Consider the following 25,979-nt stretch of genomic DNA (forward strand, 5'->3'; position numbering starts at 1 on the left):
CATTGGAAATGCCACCAGTACCACGAAATATACGAAATCGAGCCACCATTGTTCTATTGGAAAAATAATTGCAACTGCTTTTATTATTTTTCGACCCAAAAACTGAAAATAATTTTAATTACAGGTTCGCAAATTCAGCAAGAATTTCATTAAGTATTTTATAATTGTTCAGATTAATTAAATTTTTACATGTAAAGTTATTATTATTTTTAATTTGTATCTTTTTTTTCAAAATTGTTGTAAGCAAAAATTGATCAAAAAGGGCAGCATATGCGACTGCATAATGTATGGACTATAAAGGATGGTGTAAAAATCCATTTGAGCGGAAATATAGAACAACTTGAGTGTGAAATTTATATTCGCAGTTGCAAAGGGGATGCAAATTCATATAATATTTTTGGATTTATCGATCGGTTCGAATATAAAACAAAAATGACACAGAACTGCATTGAACCAAAATAAATGTGTACAGTGATTTACTGTACATCTAATGTGATAATAATTTCGAAATTCGAAACAGCAATTTGCAAAGTTACAGTTAACAGATTGATCTTCATGAAGTGCACGCTTCTGGGGATTCGGATTACGTTTTCTAATTAATAACTGTACCGTTCGTAATGAAACTGCATCCATATTCGAAACGTGATGGATTTCATAGCCTTTTGTTACAATTCATTATAGAGTAATGAAACTACCAATTACTAATCTAGATAGCATTGCCCTCCTTCCGTTGTTATTACAGCGCATAATGCAATTTGCATTTATTATTTAAACTACTTTCTATTGTTGTTCTCTGAAAATTAATGGGCTCCAATAAACTACAAACGCTCGACCTGATCCAACGCCTAGAAACAGGTGCAGCGTACCACAGTTTCACAAAAAAATAATAGATTATAAGAATTTACACTCATCAAATAAATGTAAATACCATAATACACATATTATTATCGCACTTTCTTATCTACTCTTCCTGTTGTATGCGGGATTTACAACCACAATTCAGGAATCTGTCTGTTAGCAACTGATTCATTCAACTTGGTTTTTCTACAGATTATATAAAAGTACGAATTACGCGCAGACCGCATCCTACTATTTATTTTATGATGATGTAATGCTATTATATTTTGACTTTCGGAAAATAAACTACATTTTTGATAAAATATTTACAAGGCACACGCGCCTTCCGATTCCGGCTAAATATTATTTAAAAAAATATTCCTGTAATTTACAGATTTACCGAATCCGCAATTAAAGGAAGCTAAACTAAAGAAACTGTGAATTTATGGCCGTCAATGAACGAGTTGTTGATACAGCGGGGTTGATTTTAATTACGACTTTATATAAACGATTTCAATGGAATTAGCGAAGTTGAATGTATTCTTAATTATTTTTAATTAGTCCTAATTAAAATTGGCTGTTTACGCAATCGCATTTATTCTGGCAAGGATCGTCGTACTATATCGTAAGTGCGTTTAATTGAGATTGAAAAAGGGAAAAAAATAACTTAGTGAGTGCGTGCAAAGTAATTTCCACCCCTTGTAAATGTGGTGAAAGCTTGTATCTACAGAAATGCGGACAACTCAGAAAAGTGGCTACATGTGTGTGACCTATATTCCGGTTATTGGTTGAAAAGATACGCTGTCGCTCTACATGAGGGACTACCGGAAACCTAATGCAATAATTCTCTCTCTTTTCCTCTTTCCCGCAAAATAAAAATAAATAAATAAATCGAATAGTAAACGCGCTTGAACGATTCCTACGCATTACCACCATGAATAATTAATTGAGCCACGTATTTTTTTTTGTGTTTCCAGAGTCCAGCCTCACATCACCACAAAGATGTGCTTACGAAATATGGTACAAAGCCATCAACGGCCTCGTCTGGGAAGCACCACCACCTGAAGGTATCCTCGAGGAATGGACTGTCCTCCTCCAAGACGTCCCTTATTAACACGGAAGTAAGTACTAATTCAATTCAGGCCAACAATTGAATCGAGGCTGCTGCCCAGTCAGATGAATTGATTTATTAGCAATATGGATCTATTTATATTTCCGTGATTTATTTATAAACAAGCACTCGTTCATTGAAATACGGGCTCAGGAAGCCTCGCTCACTCTTTAATTACAAATAGATGAGTTCATACAATTAACTATTCGTTATTCTGAAGCCGGATCAAAGAATTCCCAGAAGGTTATTACACATACTAATGATACATTAATTATTTCAGTTATTGGAATTAATATGACTACAATCCTTACCATCATTGAAAAAACATTTGTTTATTAGTTTTTACTATAAAGTAAAGCTTTCATTAAATCCACATAACATTATGAATAACAAGAAATAATTCCTACAATAAATAACCAAAATGTAAACTCAGTACAGTAATATAATAAGAAAAAATAAATTAAACTGCTGCAAACGACTATTGACCATAGGCAATATTATTATTTTTATAAATTAAAATAGTTAAAACAAAAACTAAATTGATTATGTTAAATAAAAATAATAAATATTTGAATCAAAATAAAACATATTCATAAAATAAACTTAAAATTCCTTGAATACCAAAGTTCTTTGTAATTCCCAGACGTAAATAATTTATACCTGGACCTCGTTATATTCCAGCAAACATTATTATTGTCTTAAAACTAAAATATATATCCACAAGGGTTTCTGCATATTTTTCTTAACTTGATTCATTTTTTAAATACATATCTTTTAAGTTTATAACGCTACAATTCGTATGCTTAGTAATGATTAAATCGATATTAAAGCGTTCCAAAAATAAATCGTGCCATTAAAAATATATTAATACTGTTTGATATCAAATACGCTATATCCTTTATTCAACAAAAAAAAGTAGTATGAAGTGATATTTTTGAACGGAATTACTACAAAAAGTAATCAATTATTTGTGAAATTAGATAAAAATACTAAAATTATTATGGTAAATTATTTAAAAAAATTTGAAACTTCAAATGAAATAAATTGAATAGATTTTTTTTTTCAAAATTAATAATTTGTGAACGAAATTAGTACTAAAAGTCTAATTTCGGTTCCATAAAAAAAAACAGAACAGGACAATACAGAAAGGTGACAAGACAGAACAATGGAAACGAAATGATTTTTACTAGATTTTGGACCTGAATAATATGAATAATTTTCCTGTGGAAATTTTCTTAAAAACAAAAGCCTAAATATAATAATACAGATATCCGCCAACTTGCGAACTAGTTCCGTTCCAAAGGGTTGTTTGTAAGTCGAATTTGTTCGTAAGTCGGGGGAATTTAAAATTACAAAGTATACTTATCTTACAACACTTTATCATGGTTTTTACTTTTTATATATCTTAAATTCCGTATTACTGACTGCAAAAATTTGAAATAATAGATTTAAATAAGCAAAATACTTAGTTACAAATACTTTTCAATGTAGACATCACAATTATTTAATAAAAAAAAATTGTGACAAGTTAGAGCTTTTAGAATTTTGTTCGTAAGTCCGGGAATTCGTAAGTCGGAGGATACCTGTATTAGGTTTTTGTTTTTAAATATAATCACAGAGGAACCTCGCTTAAAGTGGAGCGGATTAAGCTCCAAAATTTCCGGATTTTTACTCGTATAGTGAAACATATTCAAAAATACACATAATGTGTGTACACAAGTTTCAAATTATGTAGCATGCCCGCAATCCGGGACTTCTCTTCTCAACGTCACTCGTTATGCGAAACGTCGCTCGTTAAGCGAGTCATTTTCCTTACAGCGAAATGCTCGTTATGCGAAGTGTTCGTTAACCAAGGTTTCACTGTATATTAGTTTATCAGGAAAGTTCAGCATGTCTATTGTAAATATTACCTGAGTGTAGAATAAAACTACAGTAAAAAGCAGATGATTTATTACACTTATATAGATATAATACTAATTCAACGAATTTAAAGACAATTACTATTTTAAACTATTACTATATTTGTAGTAGATTCGTTATATTTGAAGCGTTAAAAACTGTATTGGTGCGAAATAATGGGTCCAGTTTTAGCTGAACACCGACGAGGGGAGTCTGACCTTTTCGTTCAAATCATGTTCGATCGTTGGAACATTGCAGTCCTGCAGCGTTCTCCCCCCAATTTCAACCACTGACAGTATGCAAATTGAATTGACAGACATACATGCCACAAACAGTTTAATATTTTGGCGCGGCGTCTAGCCGGACAATAATTCAATCAAAATATGTAAGTCAATTGCGATGCTGGAGATTTTGTACTAACAAACAATTAAATAAAGATGAAAATATTCTATCTGTATCTGGAATTGATTTGCAAACACCTGAGACGATGTATGCTAATACGAAAAGGAATAATGGCATAAAGATTGTGTAAGCATTAATAGTGTGGATTAGTTATGAGTAATTAATGGAAGCATCTGTTCGATGTTTATTAGTTGGCGATTTACTGCGAATGCGTTTGGCAATTGCAGCTGAAGTTAATGACTTATTTTGCATAGGTAGGTTGGATTCGGTTGTCGAGTGTTCGATACTCGGACGATTTTTATCGTACACTCACGTGTGTTCGTTCCACTTTCGTTTCGTTTAAGAGACATTAAAATTACAAGAGATTTACGACGTGGGGGTAGCGGGGATTGCGTTTGGGAACATTAGTCAGAGAAAATGCAGTAGCCGAGCATTTTGCATATATCGATACATAAATTAATGTCCCAACAACAGCAAGGCCGATTGGCACAATCCGGGGGCAAGAAATTATTTAACTTTGTCCGTTCTCCCACGGACTTTTCTATACAATTTGCAATTCAGCTCAGCCACAATTTAATCACCTTTATTAAACGAAACGACAAGCATCCTGCGATTTTTTTTTCCGCGCAGAGATCGGCCAATCGAAGGACGTTTTTCGTCCCGCTTCTCTTCATCCTTGTCCAAATCGATAATGGTGCATTGAATGCTTTGAGTCGGTCGGTAATTCAATTGAAATGCATTCAGAGAAAATTGCATCTCGTTATTATGAAAATACTACCGCTTCATGCGACGCGATCGTTTTTCTTCTACTTTTGCTTTGCGTATAAAATTTTCCGCCGTGATTCGAACGACCTTATTATATTCAAATCGGCCTTTCTTTTCCTACAGATGTTTCATTACTTGAAATATTGTATCGAATTGCAAACACAAATATTGAACCAAGGCTGTACCAATAATATAATATAAATTGTGACTCATGTCGCGAGTTTCGCCTTTTAATTTTGGTTTTATTGTTATTTTTAGCTGCCCCATTTGGAGCATGGAAAGGCATCATCCAAACTGAGCTTGCAAGTGCACGGGAAAACGGCCACAACGCCCATTTCGCCCTCAAGAGATTGCTTTCCTGCCATCAACAACAACTCCAGGAGCCAAATTAATATGTCCAACAACAACAAGGACGAACATCACAACAATGGGCCACTCACACCCACAGGTAACCTTTCCACACATTTATTTTACTCTAACCGTAATACTCCCAAAAGACTCAACTTACAAACTAACATACATTTCACTGACTCGTTTTGGGATGCATTTTATTAGAATTAAAACAACATTTTATTTAATATATAAAAATAATGTTTTAATTTACTTATTATAATAAACCTTAATATTATTTATTAATAACTTCAGTAAATTCCTTTTTATTCGGAATTTGCAATATATTTCTATACAATTAAAGCCACGGTATTCGCATTCCCAACTCAAAGTGGAGTCTGTGTATACTAAAATAATAGTTGTTTTGCAAAATACATTCTTCTCTGATTGATTCCCTATGTACGGCTTTGTATGTATTATCGATTCAGAATATTAATTGTTTCGGTGAAGTTGTAATTGAGTTGCGAATTCGGAGTCGGGTCGATTTGTATTCCATGCAGCATTGATTGTAATGTTTATACAAAACCGCTTCATTCCGGACCGAACGTGACCCAAAAGTTTCCAAATCCTCAATTCGCAGTAGAATTTCCTTAATCCGGCATGTGTTGATCGAAGTTTTTATCGCATCGACAAAAATTAAAGTCTTTAGATATTACTACACTTAATGACTTGTAGCGTAAACATGATGCAATCAATAAAAACTGGCAATATTCTAAATTATATCTTGAGGTAATTACTTTGAAAAGTTTCTCAATAAGCTAAAGTAGGATGCACTTTATGAACGAAAAAATAAATAAACTAGAGCAGTCAAGTGGAGTATTGGAAATGCTAAAAATCGTTTATTATTAGCAGAGAAAAAGCGCAGAGAAGCTTCCGTTACAAAACCGCGATTGGTCGGATTGAATGTCGTAATCCGAATCCGATATAAGCCCGGTTTTCAATCTTCCGCATATTCCTGATGAACGCATTTCGCATATTTATCAATCTATTTTTTTTCTTTGTTGGTATTTTCAGAAGCGCTTAGGCTGTATGGGAACCGATTGACTGAGTTCGAAAAGGCGGAAATCGAGACGTACTCCAAAATCTGGTACTTGGGCCTCGACGCGTGCAAAATCCATGGAGAAGTCGGACGCTCCCAGAACGGTGGATACGATGATGACAGCGGAAGCTACAACAAGGTAAGTTCATTCCATATACGCGGTTCATCGAAAAGCGCGATTATCGTCAATACATTCTAAGCTAATTAATATATAGTTAAGTGGAGTATTGCGCGTCGAAAATCGTTTCCGTTTGGAAATTAATTATTGTACCATAAAGCAGGAATAGAAAATCAAAAATATACACATACACTTAAGAAATCCTTGATTTCATATTTATTAATAAATCTTCGTGCAATTTGAAGTGATTTTTTTACATACGACCTCATTTCATGTGTAACCTTAACCAATCCGTGCATACATCCAACAATGTTTTTTTTAAATATTAAATAATGCGTGTCAAAGTTTTTATTGTTATTTTAATTATCCCGCAATTAGTTATAACAAAATGGTATTCTCACAGTGGGCGTTCGTTAGAATTTCAAAGGTCGATCTCATCGCAAGGATAATACCGATACAAATTGGAAAATACATTTTGTTATGTCCCAATCATCATGATGCCGTTTCCTGCGCGATTTGCATACATTTATGTAATCCACACTTTTGCAACGAAATTATGCCATTAATATGAAACTGAATCCGCCTACTTCCTGATGGATTAACTTATCGTCTGTGAAAACCGAACGCGCACCGTTATAAATATCTTATAAATTCATTATAGAGAATCCATATTATAAGGTAAATTAATCACTTTTTGATTTTTGCATCTCGAAACTGATCGGTTTCCCTTAAAGTTCCAATCGAATGCATTACATAAAGTGCTGAAGATCGTAACAATTAAGTTGTCTGTAATGCATGCAGTCAGTCCTACGATTGCAGAATGCAAACTGCAATAAATTTCAGATGGCAATCTCGCTCAATCTACCACTGACATCTCGGTGAACTGTTTAATTATTAAACCCTTTATGAACGGAAGGTCTTGTAGGTGTTCATTAATGGCAATGGGCGCACAAGATTATCTCTCTCGTCGAAGCAATTATTTGTTACATCTGCTTCGGCTCACATAACTGTTTATTAATTCACTTCATTAAGGAATATCTTAACATATACCACTTGCTTACACTCACTTCTAAACTTACTATTTTCATTTAAACACAGTACATAATTCATAAATCCTCATATTATCAAAATAAATATAATAAAATTTTAAAAGCATAGATGTTGACTAATGAAAATAAAAGATTTGATTAAATTCATTCATACATTATATACATTATACATAAATGCATTATGTACTTAAAGTTACTTTAATTCGAAATTTCTTATGAAATTTGAGAAAGTTTAATAACTAATTTAAAATAGTTTTCGAGAAAGTCTAACAATACAATGATAATATAAAAATAAGTTTGTTTCTTGTTATTTTTGAAGATATGATTAACCAAAATTTCATGGAAATATTGAAACGCATTTCATTATTTTGTGTATCCTATATAAATGTCATTATAACTGTATTCGCATTTTCGATTTTTACGGTAGATAGATTTTATAATTCTAACACCAAAAAAAAAGTCTATGGAAAAAATGGAATTGAGGCTAAGCACTTACAATACAAAATTGGTAAAATCCGTTCTAAATTGTATCTTTTGACCAGTATATCGAAAAGTACAGTTTAACATGTAATTGACCATGTATAATCATTGAAACTAATTCATTTTGGATTGTGCTCTATATTTCTATATAATATAAAAAATGGAGATAATTCCAGTTAATATTTATGTGTAAAAGGATACAAATATTTCCTTTAATGAACTACTTGAATAATATTACACTGTTTTAAAGTCACGTTTTGGAATGCAATATCTAAAGAGGTCTGGACAAACATTTGTATATAGGTAAGCACGCCCAACGCTCCAAATGCGTAGCAGAATTCGATGACAATTTTAGAAACTTCATAAACTCAGCAATTCTAAATATATGCTTTATTAATGAACCGTGAACAAATTTGTTATGATTAATATACGAAACGCAACATGTATACAAATCTAATCAGAATATTGGTAATTAAATATTTAGCATTGCCTTGATGAACTGACTATGTGTATATATCAGACCGAGTTCATTAACGATGTGTAAACCGTAGTTAGTCTCACATAAATCATCATTAGCGTCCGGAAATCTATTCTAAATAGTAATATGTGAGAATTCAAAAGAGAGGAATAAATGTTCTTTAATTCTATATTATTGTAACTTTAATTCCAGCCTGGTAACCGGTTTTAATTTTAGATGTCGTCCCGTCCGCCACACTTCTGGATATCTGTGTTAAACTTGAATATTTCGTGTATGTAACGTAAATTGTAACACATTGAAAATGTCAACTAGATTACGGTCTTGCGTTTATATACAACAAATGTTGTAAATATAGAAGCCGAATTATCGGAGAAACACGTAATAAGTGCTTCTCTTCCTCCTCTCCTATTTATTACCGCTTCCGAAAATAGTAGCACGGTTTCGAATAAAGTATCCGGCAAGAAAGAGGAGCTGTTATTAATTAACTAATTGAAGAATTGACTGTTATTTGCTTAACGTAAATAAACAGAACGAAAAGATTAAATAAAGTTTCAACAGTTGAGAAAAAGAAACATTTCACAACGTTCGAAATTGCAATTGCAGTTGAAACAAAACAGCTCCGTTTCGACGTTTTGATTATAAAAAGAGCGAACGAAAGAATGAAAGAGCAGAGCCGAAGGAGAAAAGAAAGTGTGTTTAGAAAACCTCTGTATGTTCTTCTGATAATTGCAATCAAAATAAAGCTGTACTAAATTTAGAGCGAGCGTGCGGATAAAGGATGCTTATTTATAGCGGCTGCAGTGGACAAATGTTTTATTGCGTTAAACATGAATGAAATTTCAATACTGCAGAGTTTCTAAATTTAACCACGATTTTCAGGTTTTGCACGATCACATCAGCTACCGCTACGAAATTCTCGAGGTAATTGGTAAGGGGAGTTTCGGGCAAGTGATCAAGGCTTTGGATCACATGACCAACAAACCGGTAGCCATCAAAATCATCCGCAACAAGAGACGCTTCCATCATCAAGCTCTCGTCGAGGTGAAGATCCTGGACCATCTACGTAAAAAGGACGCTGATGGATCGCACAATGTCATCCACATGCTGGAGTACTTTTACTTTAGAAATCATCTCTGCATCTCTTTCGAATTGATGAGGTAATTTATCATAACAATCATTTGTAAATAATTTTAAATCAAAGCATACCTTCTACATTTCAGCATCAACTTGTATGAACTCATCAAGAAGAACAACTACCAGGGATTCAGCCTCAATCTGATAAGGAGATTTGCGAATTCCCTACTGAAATGTTTACGTCTTCTTCAAAAGGAGCACATCATACATTGTGATCTCAAACCGGTAAGTGAAAGAAGATACATCTTATTTGCGTTATTGTCGTTACTTCTAACGTTTACTTTCTTAACCGGCAATGAAAGTGCTTTTCTTCGCACATTTACTGAAAGGGAGAAGTGGAGCAAGAGGGTCGTTTTCTACAATCCCCCGCGGTTTTACGCATCACGTAAACTTCCCGCATTACGAATTCCGGACACACTTTTGAACTCTATTTGTTTTTCATCTTTACGGCTCCCCGAGATATAAAAAAAATACTCTATTTTCTTTCTGACTAATAAACATGTCGCTTCTATACGCCCTCGCCCTTATTTTCACAAATTATTCCACACTGTCTTACATCATTTTATAATACATTCAATTTATAGATCATTAACATATGTTTATTTTCTTTATATAAAGATAAAGTCTCTAATCCCAAAGTGTAATCGACGAGAAGTAACTTTGTATTTTGTATTAGTAAATCGGTCACCCAAATTGCTTAACTTTTATGAGAACCCTTATATAATCAATGAACATTACCTTTAGTTGAACTATTATTACATAGTAAAATTACTATAGTAATTACTATAGTAATTACTATAGTAATTTCACATTTTATTACTCTGCAAACAACTGAAACAAGCGACATTAATACTCGAACATAAAGAAGAATAAATGGAAAAATAGCACACAGACTAATGATTGCATATCCATAAAAAAATAATGAACAAAATCGTTACTGTCAACATGATTGAGGTAGACTTAGAAAACATGCACATGCACTTAAACTTCTACCCATTAATATTATTTTTTCCAAGTGCATAATTTGAATACGAAATTCGCGGTTTGCCATTATTGGCACGTTCCAGACCTACTGACATTCACATCTTGCAGATATAAAGTTAGGTATGACATTTTGATTTATTTTTATCTACAAAAATAGATTTCAGTTTTATATTTATCACCCCAATAACATTTTCCTAAAACGATGTTATATTTACTTTCATGTTTATAATCAGATTTTATTACATCTTCCTGCAATTTTTAAAACAATAAATTTTACATACATTTAACTACAATCGTTTTTGATTAATTATTTATAATTAATTAAATTTTATGTATTTGTATTTGACATAACTTGTATTTATTTAGTTTACTTGCAAATACAAAAAAATATGTAACGTTTCAATTTATTTGTTAAACTTCTATTAAAACATTCGGAAAAGGAGTGAAGCCAAGGATCATGACAATATATAAATTTGAAACGGTATAATACAAAGTTTTGTAATCGCAAGAGGAGAAATCGTCGTGTTTTTGGATTGGATTGGGATAATTGGGACGCAATCGGGCGTCCAAAGAGATTTATAGAATCGACACTCCAAAGTACGCACCGTGTGATTGTAATAAATAAATAAACAATGCGTTTCTGGTGGAGATAAAAACAGTTTCCTAAGCATAGACATAAACACTCCTCTTTGTTTATTGACACTGCCTACATGTATAAATACTGCGTGCCTCGCATATATGCAACACGTATAAATATATTTCGAGGATGGAAAAAGGATCATGTATGCCGATGGAATTATATTATATAACGAAACTAAAGAAGGCCTGCCTCGCGTTGCGTCTTTTGTGACTCGGAACAAGTAGGAAATGAAGGAATATAATGAATGCGTAAAGCAAGCGGCGTGCGATGTTATAATCTTCCGACGAACACGCAACTAATCCTAGGAATACGAACGTATGCAGGATTAGGGATGATTAACTTGTGTAATCCGTTTAATTAAAAATGTTGTGAGATTTGAATCAAAACATCGTTCATTATCATGTTAACCGCTTACAAAATTGTCGGTATAAAGAAATATTGAAGTAAATAATATACTTTGTCATTCATAATTCAAATAAATTAACAAAATAATATGCGTGTAGTGTGCGTTATAACGATGACTTTAAATTAGACATTGTGTGCTGTAAATAGATTTCGCAAAATTGAATGGAATTGATGGTGCATCATGCGACACGACTATCGATTTCGTTACACGTTGAGTTGAGGATTATCCGATTGGCGAAAAGAAAATTAACTATCATTTAATTAGAAAGGGATATGTGCCTGATTAATTGTCGGTAATAAATTCGATTGGAACGAAACAATTGGAATGTGATTGATGTAGTTTGCAACTAGACTTAATGACCAATCTAAAGGATGTTCACTGACAAATCTAAACGACTTCATTTTGCGTGGTTTGCGTGCGTTTCTAATGATTAATATAATCGCTGTTCCTTTTAGGAAATGAACGTTGTCGGACATTTCCTGCAGAGTCATTAGAACGATAACATCGGTATTTTATTCTTGAAAATAACAAAAAAAAATGTTTGTTGCAGGAGAACGTGTTGCTACAGCAGAGAGGCAGCTGCTCCATAAAAGTCATAGACTTTGGAAGCTCGTGCTACTCCAGCCAGCGCGTCTACACCTACATACAATCCAGATTTTATCGCTCTCCGGAAGTCATACTAGGTCTCACTTACGGAACCCCCATTGACATGTGGAGTTTAGGTACAGCCTATCTGCTGCAACTGGCATCAATTGATCTAATAACTTCCAATTTCCTTATAGGTTGCATCCTCGCTGAACTCTATACCGGGTATCCCCTATTCCCAGGCGAAAATGAAGTGGAACAATTAGCTTGTTTGATGGAGGTTTTAGGTGTACCGGGCGATGAAATTATCAACGCGGCAACTAGGAGAAGACTGTTCTTTGGTATAAACAAAATTCAACTATGATACGAGAAATAGATGTCTAAAATCGATAATCCTCTTTACAGACTCCAGGGGAAACCCAAGATGCTTGACCAATACAAAAGGACGCAAACGAAAGCCAGGATCAAAGAACTTGGCCATTGCGTTGAAATGCAATGACGCCCTTTTCATTGATTTTATCTCAAGATGCCTCGAGTAAGTCTATTAACAACACTATTTGTTACCATTCAATTCCTTTCAACTCTTCAATTGATTTATTAAGTGATTGAAAATAACTAAATAAAGTGCAAATCCTTGATTAAACTGCAATTTCCAAATTAATGAAGAAACTGATTTCTTAATAGAAATTAGGGTCAATACAAAAATTTAAAATAAATAAACTTGTTCTAATTATATTATTTTGCTAGATGGAACCCCAGAAAAAGAATGACCCCGGACGAAGCGCTTCGACACGAATGGATCCAATCGGCGATGGCCCAGAAATCTGGAGATTTGAGGCACAGCTTATCGGAGGCGAGCGTAAACCAGGAATCGTCCAGCCATTCGAGCAGCGGCACTTCCAGTAGTTACTCTCGGCAGCATTATAAGTGTGTTGTCGTGAAAAGTGATAAAGTATTAAAGGCCAAAATCGTAGACAGTAGTAAACTAAACGAAGTCTGTACGTCGGTAGACTCAAATTTGAACGATTCCGGAACGTTCCTTCCGCCAATCCTCTAGTTTAGAAAACAAAGCGAAGAATAAAAATGAAGGAAAAAAAAATCACATTAAACAAGATGAGAAATTACGGTCGACCAAATCATATATTTCATTGTTTAGACTATATATAATATATATGTTGCGTTACCCCATTTTTTTTTCTAATATATTTTTTAACGACAATTAGCGGAATTTATTAATTTCCATAGCGCTCTCTAATTAAAACGCATTATAGCGGAAAAATAAATTTTAAAAAATATGCCAACAATTAGTCTACGTTTTGTTTTGTTCGACTAGATAGATAATTGTTGTTGTGACTGAATATGCCTGTTCGAAGTTGAGGAATCAGATATTTCAAGCTTGTTAATGTAAAAGGATTGAATATAAATGAAAATATTAAGAAGACAAAAAAAATCTATCAACAGAAGAATAGAATATTTTAGCATAATGATTATCATAAGATTAAGAAAGAATGATTTTTAAGTGTATTTATAACGCCTTTTGAATATGTATTTAATTGCAATTTTTTTAGACAAACGTTTGTAATAGTATCCCCACCCTCTATGCTAAAGTCCTTTAAACAGCGTTCAAACTAAAAACAATGTTCAAATGTTTCAAACAACGAGAATGAAAATCCAAATCGGTTATTAAAGGGCTCTAGCTTTAATTTTACGTGTGTTTTGTTGTGCTTGTGGTAAAGTCATTTTCAGAGAAATCGTTGCTGCCTTGAGGACCACACGAAACAAACACAAATTGAAATGTGCAGAATCACACTCAATCCTATTTAACACACAATGTGTTCTCTGAAATTGGCTTGAGGGCTTTAGTAGCCATTTTTGTAAGACAAAACAATTATAACGCAAATTTACTGTATGATCCCTATTGTGATATCAACTGATAATATATTTGTAGTAGACACCCTGGCCTAGGACGTAAACGATAATTAATTGTCTACAGGATTTATTACATAATCAAAGTAACTCTTAAGACATAGGTTATTATTTTTTCGATTAGTTCGATTTATTCTCCCTCGGACATTTCTTACTCTCGAAAAACATACAAACAAAAAAAAGATAGTAATAGAAGCAGAATTAAAACAAAAGTATTACAAATCGTTGCACTTTGATACGGAAAATTTGTTAGTAAACATTTGTAACATCGCGATATAAGACTGAAGCAGCAAAGTCTTTACATATTATATTTATTTTATGAACAGAAATTCCCTTAAGGGATTTAACAAAATCATTTTTATCAAAATGAAATATAGAATCCCCTTCTAATCTATTATTTCACTCATTATTCATAATTGTGTAATCTATATTTAAAAAATAAATAAAACTTTAGAAAGTAACCCGCATTTTTTCTTTACAACGGCATATTCCCATGTTTTCTTGGTGGATTAGTCATTTTCTTAGTGGCGAGTACATCAAGATCTCTGCACAATCTCCATCTAGTTGTTCTTGGTTCTATGACGTCATCGATGAAGCCTCGTTTAGCGGCGTGGAAAGGATTTCCGAACGTGTTGTTATATTCAGCTTCATATTTATCGGCATTTTCCTTGCCTCTGTATAAAACGGAAACCGCCCCTTTGGCACCCATCACTGCCAATTCGGCAGTTGGCCAAGCGTAATTCACGTCACCCCTTAAATGCTTTGAAGACATTACATCGTAAGCCCCGCCGTATCCCTAAACATATACTACAATTTATACAATATAACACATAAATTTCCATCCACAAACCTTCCTTGTAATAACTGTCAATTTGGGAACTGTTGCCTCGGCGTAAGCGTACAACAATTTTGCTCCGTGCCTAATAATTCCTGAGGCTTCCTGATGAACACCCGGTAAGAAACCGGGTACATCCACCAATGTTATCAAAGGTATATTGAAAGCATCGCAAAATCGCACAAAACGCGCTGCTTTGATTGAAGCATCAATATCTAAGCAACCTGTATTAAACACATATCAATATAAGAAAAAGTTCTTTTTTTGTGTCGAATAAATTATACCTGCAGCAACTTTTGGTTGATTCCCAACAACGCCTACAGTTTTTCCATTCATCCTAGCAAATCCAACAATAATATTTTTAGCGTAGTTAGGCATAATCTGGAAGAAGTCCCGTTCATCTATGATACTCAAAATGACATCAAGCATATCGTACGGTTCAATAGTTTTCAACGGAATTATTGTATCTAAGATAGGAACGTCTTTATCGCTGAAGTAAAACAAATAACATTACATAAAAGAAAGTTTCAATTCGAAAAAACTTTATACCAAGGATCGTCGCATGCAATTACTGGAATTGGCTGTGAATTAGATTGCGGCAAGAATCCTAGGAAATATCGTAACTGTATTAAAGCATCGATATCGTTTTTGAAAGATTTGTGCGCAACACCGGACACGGTTGTATGCGTGTGAGCACCGCCCAACTTTTCTTGAGTTACGTCTTCATTAGTTACAGACTAAAAGTAATATTGTGCTATTAATTTTAGAAAAAGGATTATAACCGAGAAAGCGATTTTTATACTTTGACTACATCTGGGCCTGTGACGAATAGAAAGGAAGTATCTTCGACCATGAAAGTGAAATCCGTTAGTGCAGGGGAATAAACGGCACCGCCGGCACATGGACCCATAATTAAAGATATTTGTGGTATAACACCTGAGGCTAAGACGTTCCTCTGAAAGATATCCGCATATCCTGCTAAAGAGTCCAACCCTTCTTGAATACGCGCACCTCCTGAATCGTTCAATCCTACAATTGGAACACCAACTGCCATTGCTTGATCCATTATTTTACAAATCTTCTTCGAATGAGTACTCGATAAACTACCACCGAATACAGTAAAATCTTGACTAAATACATAAATTGGTCTTCCATTCACTAAACAGTGACCTGTTATCACAGAATCTCCAGGGAACTAGAATCAAAGCAATTTATATTTATCGTAACTTTTTGAAACTGTATTACTTTTTGCAATTCCATCCCAAAATCAGTGCACGTATGTTCCATGAACATATCATATTCGATGAAAGATCCGGGATCGGCGAAAAGATCAATCCGCTCTCTTGCAGTTAATTTTCCCTGAAACAACGTATCCTAACATTTATTTCTCAACGTTCATTCAATCTACATACCTTCTTATGTTGCGCGTCAATTCTATTTTGTCCACCCCCTAGGAGGGCTTTCTCTTTAGTCTCCTGAATTTGTTTCTCTATTTTAAGTCTATTTGCGACTGCACAGTACGTTAACTTTGGTGTTAATTTAGATGAATCCTGTGTTATTTTCAGAAGGAATTTCGTCCGGAAGGCCTGCATATCGTTCAGTTAATTTTCTGCTGGCGGAACTATACAGAATGAAGTTCAGTTCACGAAATTCGTGTTTACATATAGACGGTCAGATTATTTTCAACATCTCTTATCAAGAAGCTGCGATGTATCACATATTACAGACATCAATTAATTAGGCTTTTATCAGCATATTTTTCCTTTTAAGAATTTCATGTTTGATTATACCCATTATGTATTTATTTACAATTTAATTGAAATATAAATTATAATTATCAATGAGACAACAAAGGCAATAAACATAATGTATACTAAGATCTCAATAATCTTAATAAAGAAATGCGCTTATTATAATATTTTCTTCTTATTACTCTTAATAGTTAATGTAGATTACATGTTTAAAACCGATATGTTTATGCTATGAATAGCTTTTATTAAAGATTTCAAGCAAATTTTAAAATGTTTCTGTTACAATATAAAAAGTTTTTTTTTATAATAATTTTCTTATTATCTGCAACTTATCATACTTCAAACAATAAAATTGCTAAGGTTGGACTAACTGTTATATTTATTGAAATCTTATAGTTGGTATCAATTGGTCGACGACATTGAAATATTTTGGTCTAGAACCTCATGTTTATGTCAAATAGTTTGGAAAATATTAAAGTGTAAAAGTATAATAGTTTTCATTCAAATTTTAACAAGATGGTTAAAAAGAAAAATGGTACTTATTAATTATTATTGTAATATCTAAATTAACTGTTGCTCTTGTTTTTAGAATATTCCCACTTAACAATGGAGGAGAAAAAAGTAATAACAGTTGCAGAAATTGTTCAAGAATTAATAAAAGCACACAAGGAACGCTACAATGTGAATTTGAATTCTCTGAAATGTAAAATTGCCTCAAAATATGGCATGGAATCATCACCACGTTTGGTAGATATCATAGCAGCTGTTCCCCATGAGCATAGAAAGATATTGTTGCCGAAGCTTTTAGCTAAACCTATCAGAACAGCCAGTGGTGTATGTATTATCCATATTTGTAGTATCTTATACTTATAGCTTTGTTTTTATAGATTGCAGTTGTTGCTGTTATGTGCAAACCACATCGTTGTCCACATATTAATGTTACTGGTAACATCTGTGTTTATTGTCCAGGAGGACCTGATTCTGATTTTGAGTATTCTACTCAAAGTTACACTGGTTATGAACCAACATCTATGAGAGCTATAAGAGCAAGATATGATCCATATCTTCAAACAAGACATAGAGTGGAACAATTGAAACAATTGGGGCATAGTGTTGATAAAGTTGAATTCATCATTATGGGTGGTACTTTCATGAGTTTGCCTGAAGATTACAGAGACTACTTTATTAGGAATTTACATGATGCTCTATCAGGACACAAAAGTAGTTCTGTTGCTGAAGCAATTAAATATTCAGAACGTGCTAATTCCAAGTGTATTGGAATCACAATTGAAACCAGACCAGATTTTTGTATGGAAAGACACTTATCAGATATGTTGAATTATGGATGCACTAGATTGGAAATAGGTAATATTTTTATTTACAATAATGAAAGTGGCATATGTTCATTTATCATTGCTTTTAGGTGTACAATCTGTTTATGAGGATGTGGCTAGAGACACAAATAGGGGACACACAGTTGCAGAAGTATGTGAAACTTTCTGCTGGGCAAAAGATGCAGGTTTTAAAGTTGTGGCACACATGATGCCAAACTTGCCTAATGTAGACTTGGAACGTGATCTCGAACAATTTATTGTAAGTTTTTTACGCAAAACAATATAATTAACAAACTGTTAATGTTTGATGATTTTAGCAATACTTTGAAGACCCGAAATTCCGATCTGATGGTTTGAAAATATATCCTACTTTGGTTATTAGGGGAACTGGACTCTATGAATTATGGAAAACTGGAAGATATAAGAGTTATCCTCCGTCAGTTCTAGTTGATTTGGTGGCTAATATCTTAGCTTTGGTTCCTCCATGGACGAGAGTATATCGTGTCCAAAGAGATATTCCAATGCCACTCGTAAGTTCAGGTGTAGAACACGGAAATTTACGTGAATTGGCACTTGCAAGGATGAAAGATTTGGGTCTTAAATGTCGTGATGTACGCACTCGTGAAGTAGGAATTACTGAAATACATCAAAAAGTTCGTCCTGACAAAGTGGAATATGTACGAAGAGATTACAGAGCTAATTCAGGCGATGAATCTTTCCTTAGCTACGAAGATCCGGAGCAAGATATTCTTATTGGTTTATTGAGATTGAGGAGATGTACTAAGAAATACACGTTCAGACCGGAATTGCTAGGAAATGTTTCCATTATACGTGAGTTGCACGTATACGGAAGTGTTGTTCCCGTTAGCGAGAGGAATGTTCAGAAATTCCAGCATCAAGGCTACGGTGCACTGCTTGTAGAACAAGCTGAAGACATAGCGATGAAAGAGCATCTGTCTACAAAGATCGCTGTTATATCTGGAGTTGGAACTAGAAATTATTATAAGAAACTGGGATATACATTGGAAGGTCCTTATATGGTGAAAAGTTTAAAACCTGGCGAATATAAAACTGTTACGGAGTGTCTTTACGGCCCTTCAGGTAATTTTGAATTACTTGCGGAACCAAGGGTCCTTCCTCCATCGCCAATATTAAGCCATGACGAGTTTGTTGAGGAAATGAAAAAAACTGCAAGACCAAGAAGAGTGATTCGAAATCATATTAATAATGGACAAAACAGAGCACTTTAAAGATTTTCTATTTTCAAAGGAAAATAGAATCATCTGTATCTATAAGTGAATATATAAATATAAATAGATGTAATAAACACTTTGTTAATAATATTACTATGTATTATATATTTTTAACCAAACACAACTGGGTTTAATTATTTTTCTACTTATTTGTATGAAATGAATGACAGATGATAAACATAATTTTCACTTCAATATACGATTTGATAATATTTTATTAATCAATGTCAAAATTCTAGTAGAATGAACTTTACTCAAAATAAACCCTTTAAAGGGTAATTTTTAGCGAAAATGATAATCAAATAAAATTCGAAGTAAATCCTTCCTCTAATTACTATAAGAATGACTAGAAAAGTGTCTGAAATTAGACGGGTAAACGAACAAAGTATATGCTTCACGGTATTGTTAAAATAATAGCTTATTGCAGGATTCCGAAGAACAACTGTATGAAGCCTTTTTGAAAAACAGCAAGACATATTTCGAGGAGAACTTTACATCACGAGCCGAAAACATTCGCGTTGATATTGAAGATTTCGATGTTTTGGCGAAACTGGGAGCTGGTGCATTTGGCAAAATTGTAAAGGTCTATTGAGTTGCTAGTGAAAGTTTAAAATTCACTTTTTATTTAATAGTTTCTGGTGCAACATAAATTAAGTAAGAGCTATTATGCTTTGAAAGTTTTGAAAAAGAAGCTATTGAAGCGCACTAAGCAGATTGATCATACGTTAACAGAAAAACGTGTCATGCAAACAATGAGACATCCTTTCATGGTAGGTATGGAGTTTCACGCCGTCGACAACTGTAATGTTTATTTCGTTATGCCATACATGCACGGTGGAGATTTATTCGGAGTCCTTAATAAGTAAACTTTTAATAATGAGAGTCTAATCATTATATGCATATAACATTATTGTAGATACAGAAAGTTTGACGAGGATATGACACGATTTTATGCGTCTCAGGTATTTTTAGCGCTAGAGCACATGCATTATCTGGATGTCGTTTTTAGAGATTTAAAACCAGAAAATATATTGGTCGACCATGATGGCTATATTAAGCTTACGGATTTCGGATTTGCAAAGGTAACTAAACAACAATCGGCAAACCGTCTTTTACCATAATATATATAGCTAATTAAAGGAAGAACATTTACAATTTGCGGAACACCAGAATACATCGCTCCCGAATTGATTATGATGAAAGGATATGGAATGTCCTGCGATTGGTGGTCTTTTGGTATCCTTATATATGAATTGACCGCCGGTATAGTACCATTCAAAGATAAAGGCGATCCGCTTAAACTGTACAGCAAAATTGTTGATGGAAGATTCCCAATGATTCCAAGTTTTAGCAAAGAACTGAAAGATTTAATGTTCGATTTGCTTGAAATTAATGTTAGCAAAAGGTTATATAATCAGTAAAACATTTATTATATTAATTCATATTATTATTTTTACTTATAGGATTGGTTGCTTAAGAAACGGCCCTACGGATATAAGACGACATCCCTGGTTCCGCAACGTAAAGTGGCTTGAATTATTTAACAAGAAGATCAAGGCTCCTTATAAACCTCCACCGCCAAATATTGAAGCTTTAATGACTAAAGCTTTTAAATATGCTCCTAAAATCTCAATAGATCTCGATTATGTGGATAGTGGGTTGCAATTTAACGAATATTGACCCATTTACAAAAAAACGTATGTTTCTGTTTGCTTCTAATTTGTGCACACAATTATGTAAATATATTTAATAAATTTTGTTAATAAGATAAAATTGTTTTTATTTTCTTCTTTGTTAACAAATTGCATTTAATACAAAAGATATAAGAACGCTATCAGATATGAAGAAATTTGAAATTTTGTAATGTTGGTTGTCTATGCAGAACATTGAAATTCCAAAATCTGTTTAAATATTTACTAAGCACTGATAATAGCTCATTCAAACACACAATTTTTATCGCAAAACTGTAATGAATATATTACATTCACGTCGAACATCAATGTTGCAACAGTTGTTGATTTTACAAATTATAATCTCACACTTAATAGCAAATAATAAAAGCAGATTGAAAATATTTTCCATTAATCGTAATCATTTCCAACTCGTATCTAACACATTTCACAAACAGCCTTGCAGCTGCTGTATAGCGAATACTAGATGCAAGTAAATTTGAATATTTCCGTCAGTTGAAACGATTCTAGGAATTGCTTTAATTCCCTTACGTTGCACAATCTGCTAGAAGTGTAGAGAACTTTTCCGTCTGTCCTATTGTTAGTGAAAATATCAGTGAGTGTATGGTTATGTTTGAATCTTTGTTTTGATGATTGTCGTCGGAACAAAAGTACCGACAATTAGAAATCTAGGCAGTTTTAGAGGAAAAAGTGGTCCAGGAAAATGTTAAACAGTTAAACGATCAGAACGAGAATCGGCGGCGAAACAGGTGGGTGATATGTCCGGGTGAAATTATTTTCCTAGTATTTTATAATTGCTTTCTAGTGATGGCATTGCGATGGAATTCCGAATTTTACATGGCCATGGAACACAGAGATCTGCAGGCCAATGCCATGGCTCTGAACAACACAGGAACATATGTTCTTCTAGCTGGGTAAATACATTGCAAATATCTCTGTGCTTCTATTACATTACACTTTACTGACTTCAGTCGAAGATACATAGCCATCCGGAATTTGGATGACAATGATGTGGACAACATCAAGAAATTCCCAAGGCAAAGCAAATATGATGTTGGAGCAGCTGAGTGGAATCACACAGATTATAACAGTGATCTCTGTGTTATTTCAGTAAGAATCTTTCAATTAGCAAATTTTCCCATCAAATCTCTTTATATTCTAAATTTATTAATACCCAGTTGTATTATAAATGGATTATTTATAACTCTTTGTTATTATTGTTCACCTATTTAGAATTCAATTCTGGTAGGCACTGACTAATTTTCCACTTGCACACGTCAAGTGCAAATAATTCAATTCAAAGCAGACTTTGAATCTATTTTCGTGAGAGCTGTTAATAACCTAGCGAGGAAAGCGATTAAATTGCGTCTCATATGAAAATTTTTCGAGCGACAACCTCGACGCTAATTACAGCTAAAAAATATATCACTTATTTGAAGGAAACCTCTATACATTACATTTAATCATTAATTTTTTTTTTGGGAATTAAATTTTTCATTTCTAAATATAGTTTGAAATTGTTGTGATCATTCTGTTGCAACATATATTGATCCTATGAAATTATTCTCAAAATACTATATAATATACATTGACCTCTCTTGTAACCTTGAAATATTCTGATTAGTTAGCTTCTTACTACTAACGTTATTTTTAATTTTCTTATTGGAATTCAGAAATAGTATAATCAAAAGCAAATTATGCATTTTAGTATCTATTGTTTTTATGGAAAAAAAATGTTATCTACTAGGAACTTGGTTAGGGAATTTTATAACAAACAATAGATAAACATGTTATAATGCCTGATAACGAGGCATGGTATGACGTAATCATGCGAGCTGAAGGATAATTCAATTACCTTTGTTATCTTGAATAAATGAGATTATGATTTTTTTTTTATAGTTTAAACAATTACATTTTGTGAAGAAAATTATTTATCATATGTGTTTGCTTTTTAGAGCAACCAAAGATTGGAAGTATTAACATGGCGCAGCGGCGAATTGACCCAAACACATTCGCTGCGAGCTCATACACGTGTGATAACAGATTTGAATTGGCACAGAACTGACCCGCATCTACTTGCTTCGAGCTCTGTGGATACATTTATCCATCTATGGGACTTGAGAGATTCACGAAGACCGACAAGTTCATTATCGGCTATTGCCGAGGCGTCGCAAGTGCGATGGAATTACGTAAACCCGCATATCTTAGCCACTGCCCATGATGGTGATATAAAGTTATGGGATAATCGTAAAGGAACTGCACCGGTTCTATACTTGTCCGCTCATTTAGCTAAAATACACGGTTTAGATTGGAATCCCAACATAGAATCACAGTTGGCTACGTCCAGCCAAGACAATACCGTTAAGTTCTTTGATATCAATAATCCAAAAAAAGCTGAATACGTTCTGAACACGAATGCACCCGTCTGGAGAGCCAGATTCACGCCATTCGGAAACGGATTAGTTACTGTTGTTGTGCCGCAATTGCGAAGGGGTGAAAACAGTTTATTGCTGTGGAATACCGCAAACAGAGCGACACCGGTCCATACTTTTGTTGGTCACAGGGACGTTGTTTTAGAGTTTGAATGGCGCAAACAAAAAGGCGGTGATATAGATTTTCAGTTAGTCACATGGTCCAAAGATCAGTCATTGCTTGTCTGGCGTATTGAACCATTTTTACAGAAACTATGCGGTCATGAACCCGATGAAAGTAAAGATCTCGATTCCGATGATATTTTTGAATCCGTTGAGATACCAAACAAGTTATCTCAAAAGTCTCAAGCTCTGCAGCAGGAATTTTCCCTGCTCAATTTGCAGATACCGAAGATGGATGTACTGAAAATGGATCTGGTTAAAAGATTTTGCACTGTATGCGCTAAAACTAACAATTTTTTAGTGCTATTACAAGTTAGTTTTCCTACTGCGTATCCCCACGGGGTGCCTCCAACTTTTCAAGTTTTACAAGGTAGTACTAAGAATTCAGTTTCACGATGATATAAATCTCACGTTTTATGGTTTTTAGATTCTTCAATCGACGATTCAACATCCGCAAAATTATTGCAAACTTTAACTCATATTGCCCAGCAACGAGTGCTGAAAAACAGAACTTGCCTTGAACCTTGCCTGCGACATATGGTCGCAACTTTGGAACAGTTAGCGTCCGACTTGAACGACAAAAGACGTTATGACAGTCCGTACTTCGAACCACCCAATTTATTTGGTGCCTACAATGAAGACGCTTACATCCCATTTCCGCGGACTTCCGGAGCTAAATTCTGCTCTGTTAGTACACTCGTTTGTTTTGGACGTCCGACGGTATCCCGCCGATTTGCCACGAAGATGGATTCTTCAACACCTCGTGCTCTCTCAGCCCTAGGAAGCGTATTTTCTTCAAAACGACCCTCCGACACGATAACTATCTCTTCATTTTATTACCAAACACAAAGGAATCGCCCTAAACATATTAATACAGCTCACAATCTATTTAGACCACAGGTGGTGCTCTACGACACTTCCGAATTGTTTTATGTAAACAAACAATTGGCCGGAAAGTATATTTTAGATGGAGACGTGGGAACTCTGTGCAAATACAACGGGAACGAAGCTGCCAGAGTTGGAAGATGGGATCTCGTACAAGCGTGGACATTAGCTGAATTGGTTTCTGGACCGCAACAGGCAGAAGAAGACATGCATTGTAATCCGTTTGGAACACAACTAATGAAATTTCTGTAAGTAAAACAGTATATTTTTTATAAATACATTGAGATTTCAATACAACTATTTGTTTCAGAATTGAACACTACGCATCGAAAACCGACATACAAATGGCAGCTATGCTATCGTGTGTATTTGGCAAAGAACACGAACACACGAATAGAAAACAGTCCTTAAAATCGCTTTTATCACCAGGAACGGTAAGTGTTAAAGTGTAACTATATATCTTGTAACGGGAAATTTTAGACAACACATTGGCATTTTTAACTAAGTCATAACCATTACATTTTCTTCTCTTTGTAGCAATTAATTCCCGGGAAGCGGTGGCTTAAGGTAACTAAGCTTTTATAACTTCCAGATGTTTGTTTCAAGTGGGCTTTATTATTAATCACATGCATGTTACGTTACTCTCGCTTGTATCTTATTCAATTTCAGATTACCGTCAGTCTATTTTTGACAAGCTCAAAATGCATTTCGAAATACTATTTACCGTGAAACTAATTTTAGATATTTTCTGTTTGCAGGGAGGCTCTCCATATCACACTATTCCTCCAGCCGACGTTGTTGCTGATGGATGGGTCTTTCCATTGTTAAGATCGGCCAGATCTAATTCTTTGGATAATTTACGAATAGAGGATAATTCGATCGTACCTTTAAAAGTAAATACCACCACATCCCTTTACGAATATTACAAGCAGGCGTATGCTGAGATTTTACATAGATGGGATTTGTTGTACGAGCGAGTGGAAATATTAAAATACATGTGCGTTCCGGGTGAAATACACAAAGGGGTGGAATTCCTGTCCGACTGCCAACACTGCTTAGAACCGTCCCGAAATTGTAGATGCGCAGCGTGTAAGAAACTTAGTTTAAACTGTGTAGTATGTCACATTTCGGTGAGAGGAAGTTCCAACTGTTGCCTTGTCTGCGGTCATGGTGGACACACCATACATATGCAACAATGGTTCTCTTCCTACGAAATGTGTCCTTCCGGTTGTGGATGTCGTTGCTTAATTGAGACTGGGACTGTACTGAGTCCGTAGATAACTGTTTTTGGTTACTTAATTTTTGTTGAGATTATTTACAGGGTAATCATATTTATTTTTATTTATACAAACTATATTTATACTGAATGAAACATGAAACTAATTAATAATAG

General features: G+C 34.1%; 5 protein-coding genes across 10 annotated transcripts in view; 4 read left to right on the top strand and 1 right to left on the bottom strand.

The window, feature by feature from the left end:
* LOC108568612 (dual specificity tyrosine-phosphorylation-regulated kinase 4) overlaps positions 1-14,704 on the top strand; it is a 28,426-nt gene extending 13,722 nt beyond the window's left edge. For all 5 annotated transcript variants that reach the window (XM_017929804.1, XM_017929805.1, XM_017929808.1 and 2 more), the window contains 9 exons: positions 1,815-1,958; positions 5,273-5,462; positions 6,419-6,582; positions 9,448-9,725; positions 9,789-9,927; positions 12,283-12,454; positions 12,515-12,658; positions 12,723-12,852; positions 13,065-14,704. In XM_017929804.1, the coding sequence (XP_017785293.1) occupies positions 1,815-1,958; positions 5,273-5,462; positions 6,419-6,582; positions 9,448-9,725; positions 9,789-9,927; positions 12,283-12,454; positions 12,515-12,658; positions 12,723-12,852; positions 13,065-13,374 (1,671 nt within the window). In that variant the 3' untranslated portion in view covers positions 13,375-14,704. The remainder of the gene's footprint in view (positions 1-1,814; positions 1,959-5,272; positions 5,463-6,418; positions 6,583-9,447; positions 9,726-9,788; positions 9,928-12,282; positions 12,455-12,514; positions 12,659-12,722; positions 12,853-13,064) is intronic.
* On the bottom strand, positions 14,701-16,733 carry LOC108568613 (propionyl-CoA carboxylase beta chain, mitochondrial-like). Its single transcript, XM_017929810.1, has 7 exons — positions 16,491-16,733; positions 16,324-16,437; positions 15,881-16,273; positions 15,628-15,815; positions 15,363-15,568; positions 15,094-15,302; positions 14,701-15,039 (listed from the first exon to the last, which is right to left on the bottom strand). Exons 1-7 carry the CDS (start codon positions 16,668-16,670, stop codon positions 14,719-14,721), a joined length of 1,611 nt encoding a protein of 536 aa, XP_017785299.1. The 5' UTR covers positions 16,671-16,733; the 3' UTR covers positions 14,701-14,718.
* Positions 16,734-17,236: 503 nt separating this feature from the next.
* On the top strand, positions 17,237-19,474 carry LOC108568611 (elongator complex protein 3). Its single transcript, XM_017929803.1, has 5 exons — positions 17,237-17,364; positions 17,419-17,663; positions 17,717-18,194; positions 18,253-18,422; positions 18,481-19,474. The coding sequence occupies exons 1-5, from the start codon at positions 17,346-17,348 to the stop codon at positions 19,411-19,413; spliced, it is 1,845 nt and encodes a 614-aa protein (XP_017785292.1). The 5' UTR covers positions 17,237-17,345; the 3' UTR covers positions 19,414-19,474.
* A 284-nt stretch (positions 19,475-19,758) lies between these two features.
* On the top strand, positions 19,759-21,134 carry LOC108568556 (cAMP-dependent protein kinase catalytic subunit gamma-like). The gene is made up of 6 exons (XM_017929726.1): positions 19,759-19,788; positions 19,844-19,993; positions 20,049-20,278; positions 20,333-20,498; positions 20,547-20,821; positions 20,880-21,134. The coding sequence occupies exons 1-6, from the start codon at positions 19,759-19,761 to the stop codon at positions 21,094-21,096; spliced, it is 1,068 nt and encodes a 355-aa protein (XP_017785215.1). The 3' UTR covers positions 21,097-21,134.
* A 349-nt stretch (positions 21,135-21,483) lies between these two features.
* Positions 21,484-25,948, top strand: LOC108568635 (WD repeat-containing protein 59). Of its 2 annotated transcripts, XM_017929836.1 has the most exons (8): positions 21,484-21,856; positions 21,913-22,021; positions 22,079-22,217; positions 23,063-24,071; positions 24,129-24,834; positions 24,897-25,020; positions 25,124-25,153; positions 25,345-25,948. In XM_017929836.1, exons 2-8 carry the CDS (start codon positions 21,915-21,917, stop codon positions 25,861-25,863), a joined length of 2,634 nt encoding a protein of 877 aa, XP_017785325.1. In that variant the 5' UTR covers positions 21,484-21,856; positions 21,913-21,914; the 3' UTR covers positions 25,864-25,948. The 2 variants fall into 2 exon arrangements, with proteins under 2 accessions (XP_017785325.1, XP_017785327.1); XM_017929838.1 differs by lacking the exon at positions 25,124-25,153 and having other exon boundaries at positions 21,485-21,856.
* The last annotated feature ends 31 nt before the right edge of the window (positions 25,949-25,979 follow it).

This window comes from Nicrophorus vespilloides, unplaced genomic scaffold (genome assembly GCF_001412225.1).
Source record: "Nicrophorus vespilloides isolate i.1.1-1 unplaced genomic scaffold, Nicve_v1.0, whole genome shotgun sequence".
Classification (NCBI taxonomy): domain Eukaryota; kingdom Metazoa; phylum Arthropoda; class Insecta; order Coleoptera; family Silphidae; genus Nicrophorus; species Nicrophorus vespilloides.

Bases quoted from the DNA above. Each gene is read 5' to 3' on its own strand.
- LOC108568613 (XM_017929810.1), bottom strand. From the start codon at position 16,670: ATGCAGGCCTTCCGGACGAAATTCCTTCTGAAAATAACACAGGATTCA. The intron at 15,816-15,880 runs GTATAAAAATCG...TATTACTTTTAG, and splicing joins CAGGCCCAGATGTAGTCAAA to TCTGTAACTAATGAAGACGT. The intron at 15,569-15,627 runs GTATAAAGTTTT...GTTTTACTTCAG, and splicing joins ATTGCATGCGACGATCCTTG to CGATAAAGACGTTCCTATCT.
- LOC108568611 (XM_017929803.1), top strand. The intron at 17,664-17,716 runs GTATGTATTATC...TTGTTTTTATAG, and splicing joins CTATCAGAACAGCCAGTGGT to ATTGCAGTTGTTGCTGTTAT. The intron at 18,195-18,252 runs GTAATATTTTTA...CATTGCTTTTAG, and splicing joins ATGCACTAGATTGGAAATAG to GTGTACAATCTGTTTATGAG.
- LOC108568556 (XM_017929726.1), top strand. From the start codon at position 19,759: ATGACTAGAAAAGTGTCTGAAATTAGACGG. The intron at 19,994-20,048 runs GTAAAGGTCTAT...TTTATTTAATAG, and splicing joins CTGGTGCATTTGGCAAAATT to TTTCTGGTGCAACATAAATT. The intron at 20,499-20,546 runs GTAACTAAACAA...TAATATATATAG, and splicing joins CGGATTTCGGATTTGCAAAG to CTAATTAAAGGAAGAACATT.
- LOC108568635 (XM_017929836.1), top strand. From the start codon at position 21,915: ATGGCATTGCGATGGAATTCCGAATTTTACATGGCCATGGAACACAGA. The intron at 24,072-24,128 runs GTAGTACTAAGA...TATGGTTTTTAG, and splicing joins AACTTTTCAAGTTTTACAAG to ATTCTTCAATCGACGATTCA. The intron at 25,154-25,344 runs GTAACTAAGCTT...TTCTGTTTGCAG, and splicing joins CCGGGAAGCGGTGGCTTAAG to GGAGGCTCTCCATATCACAC.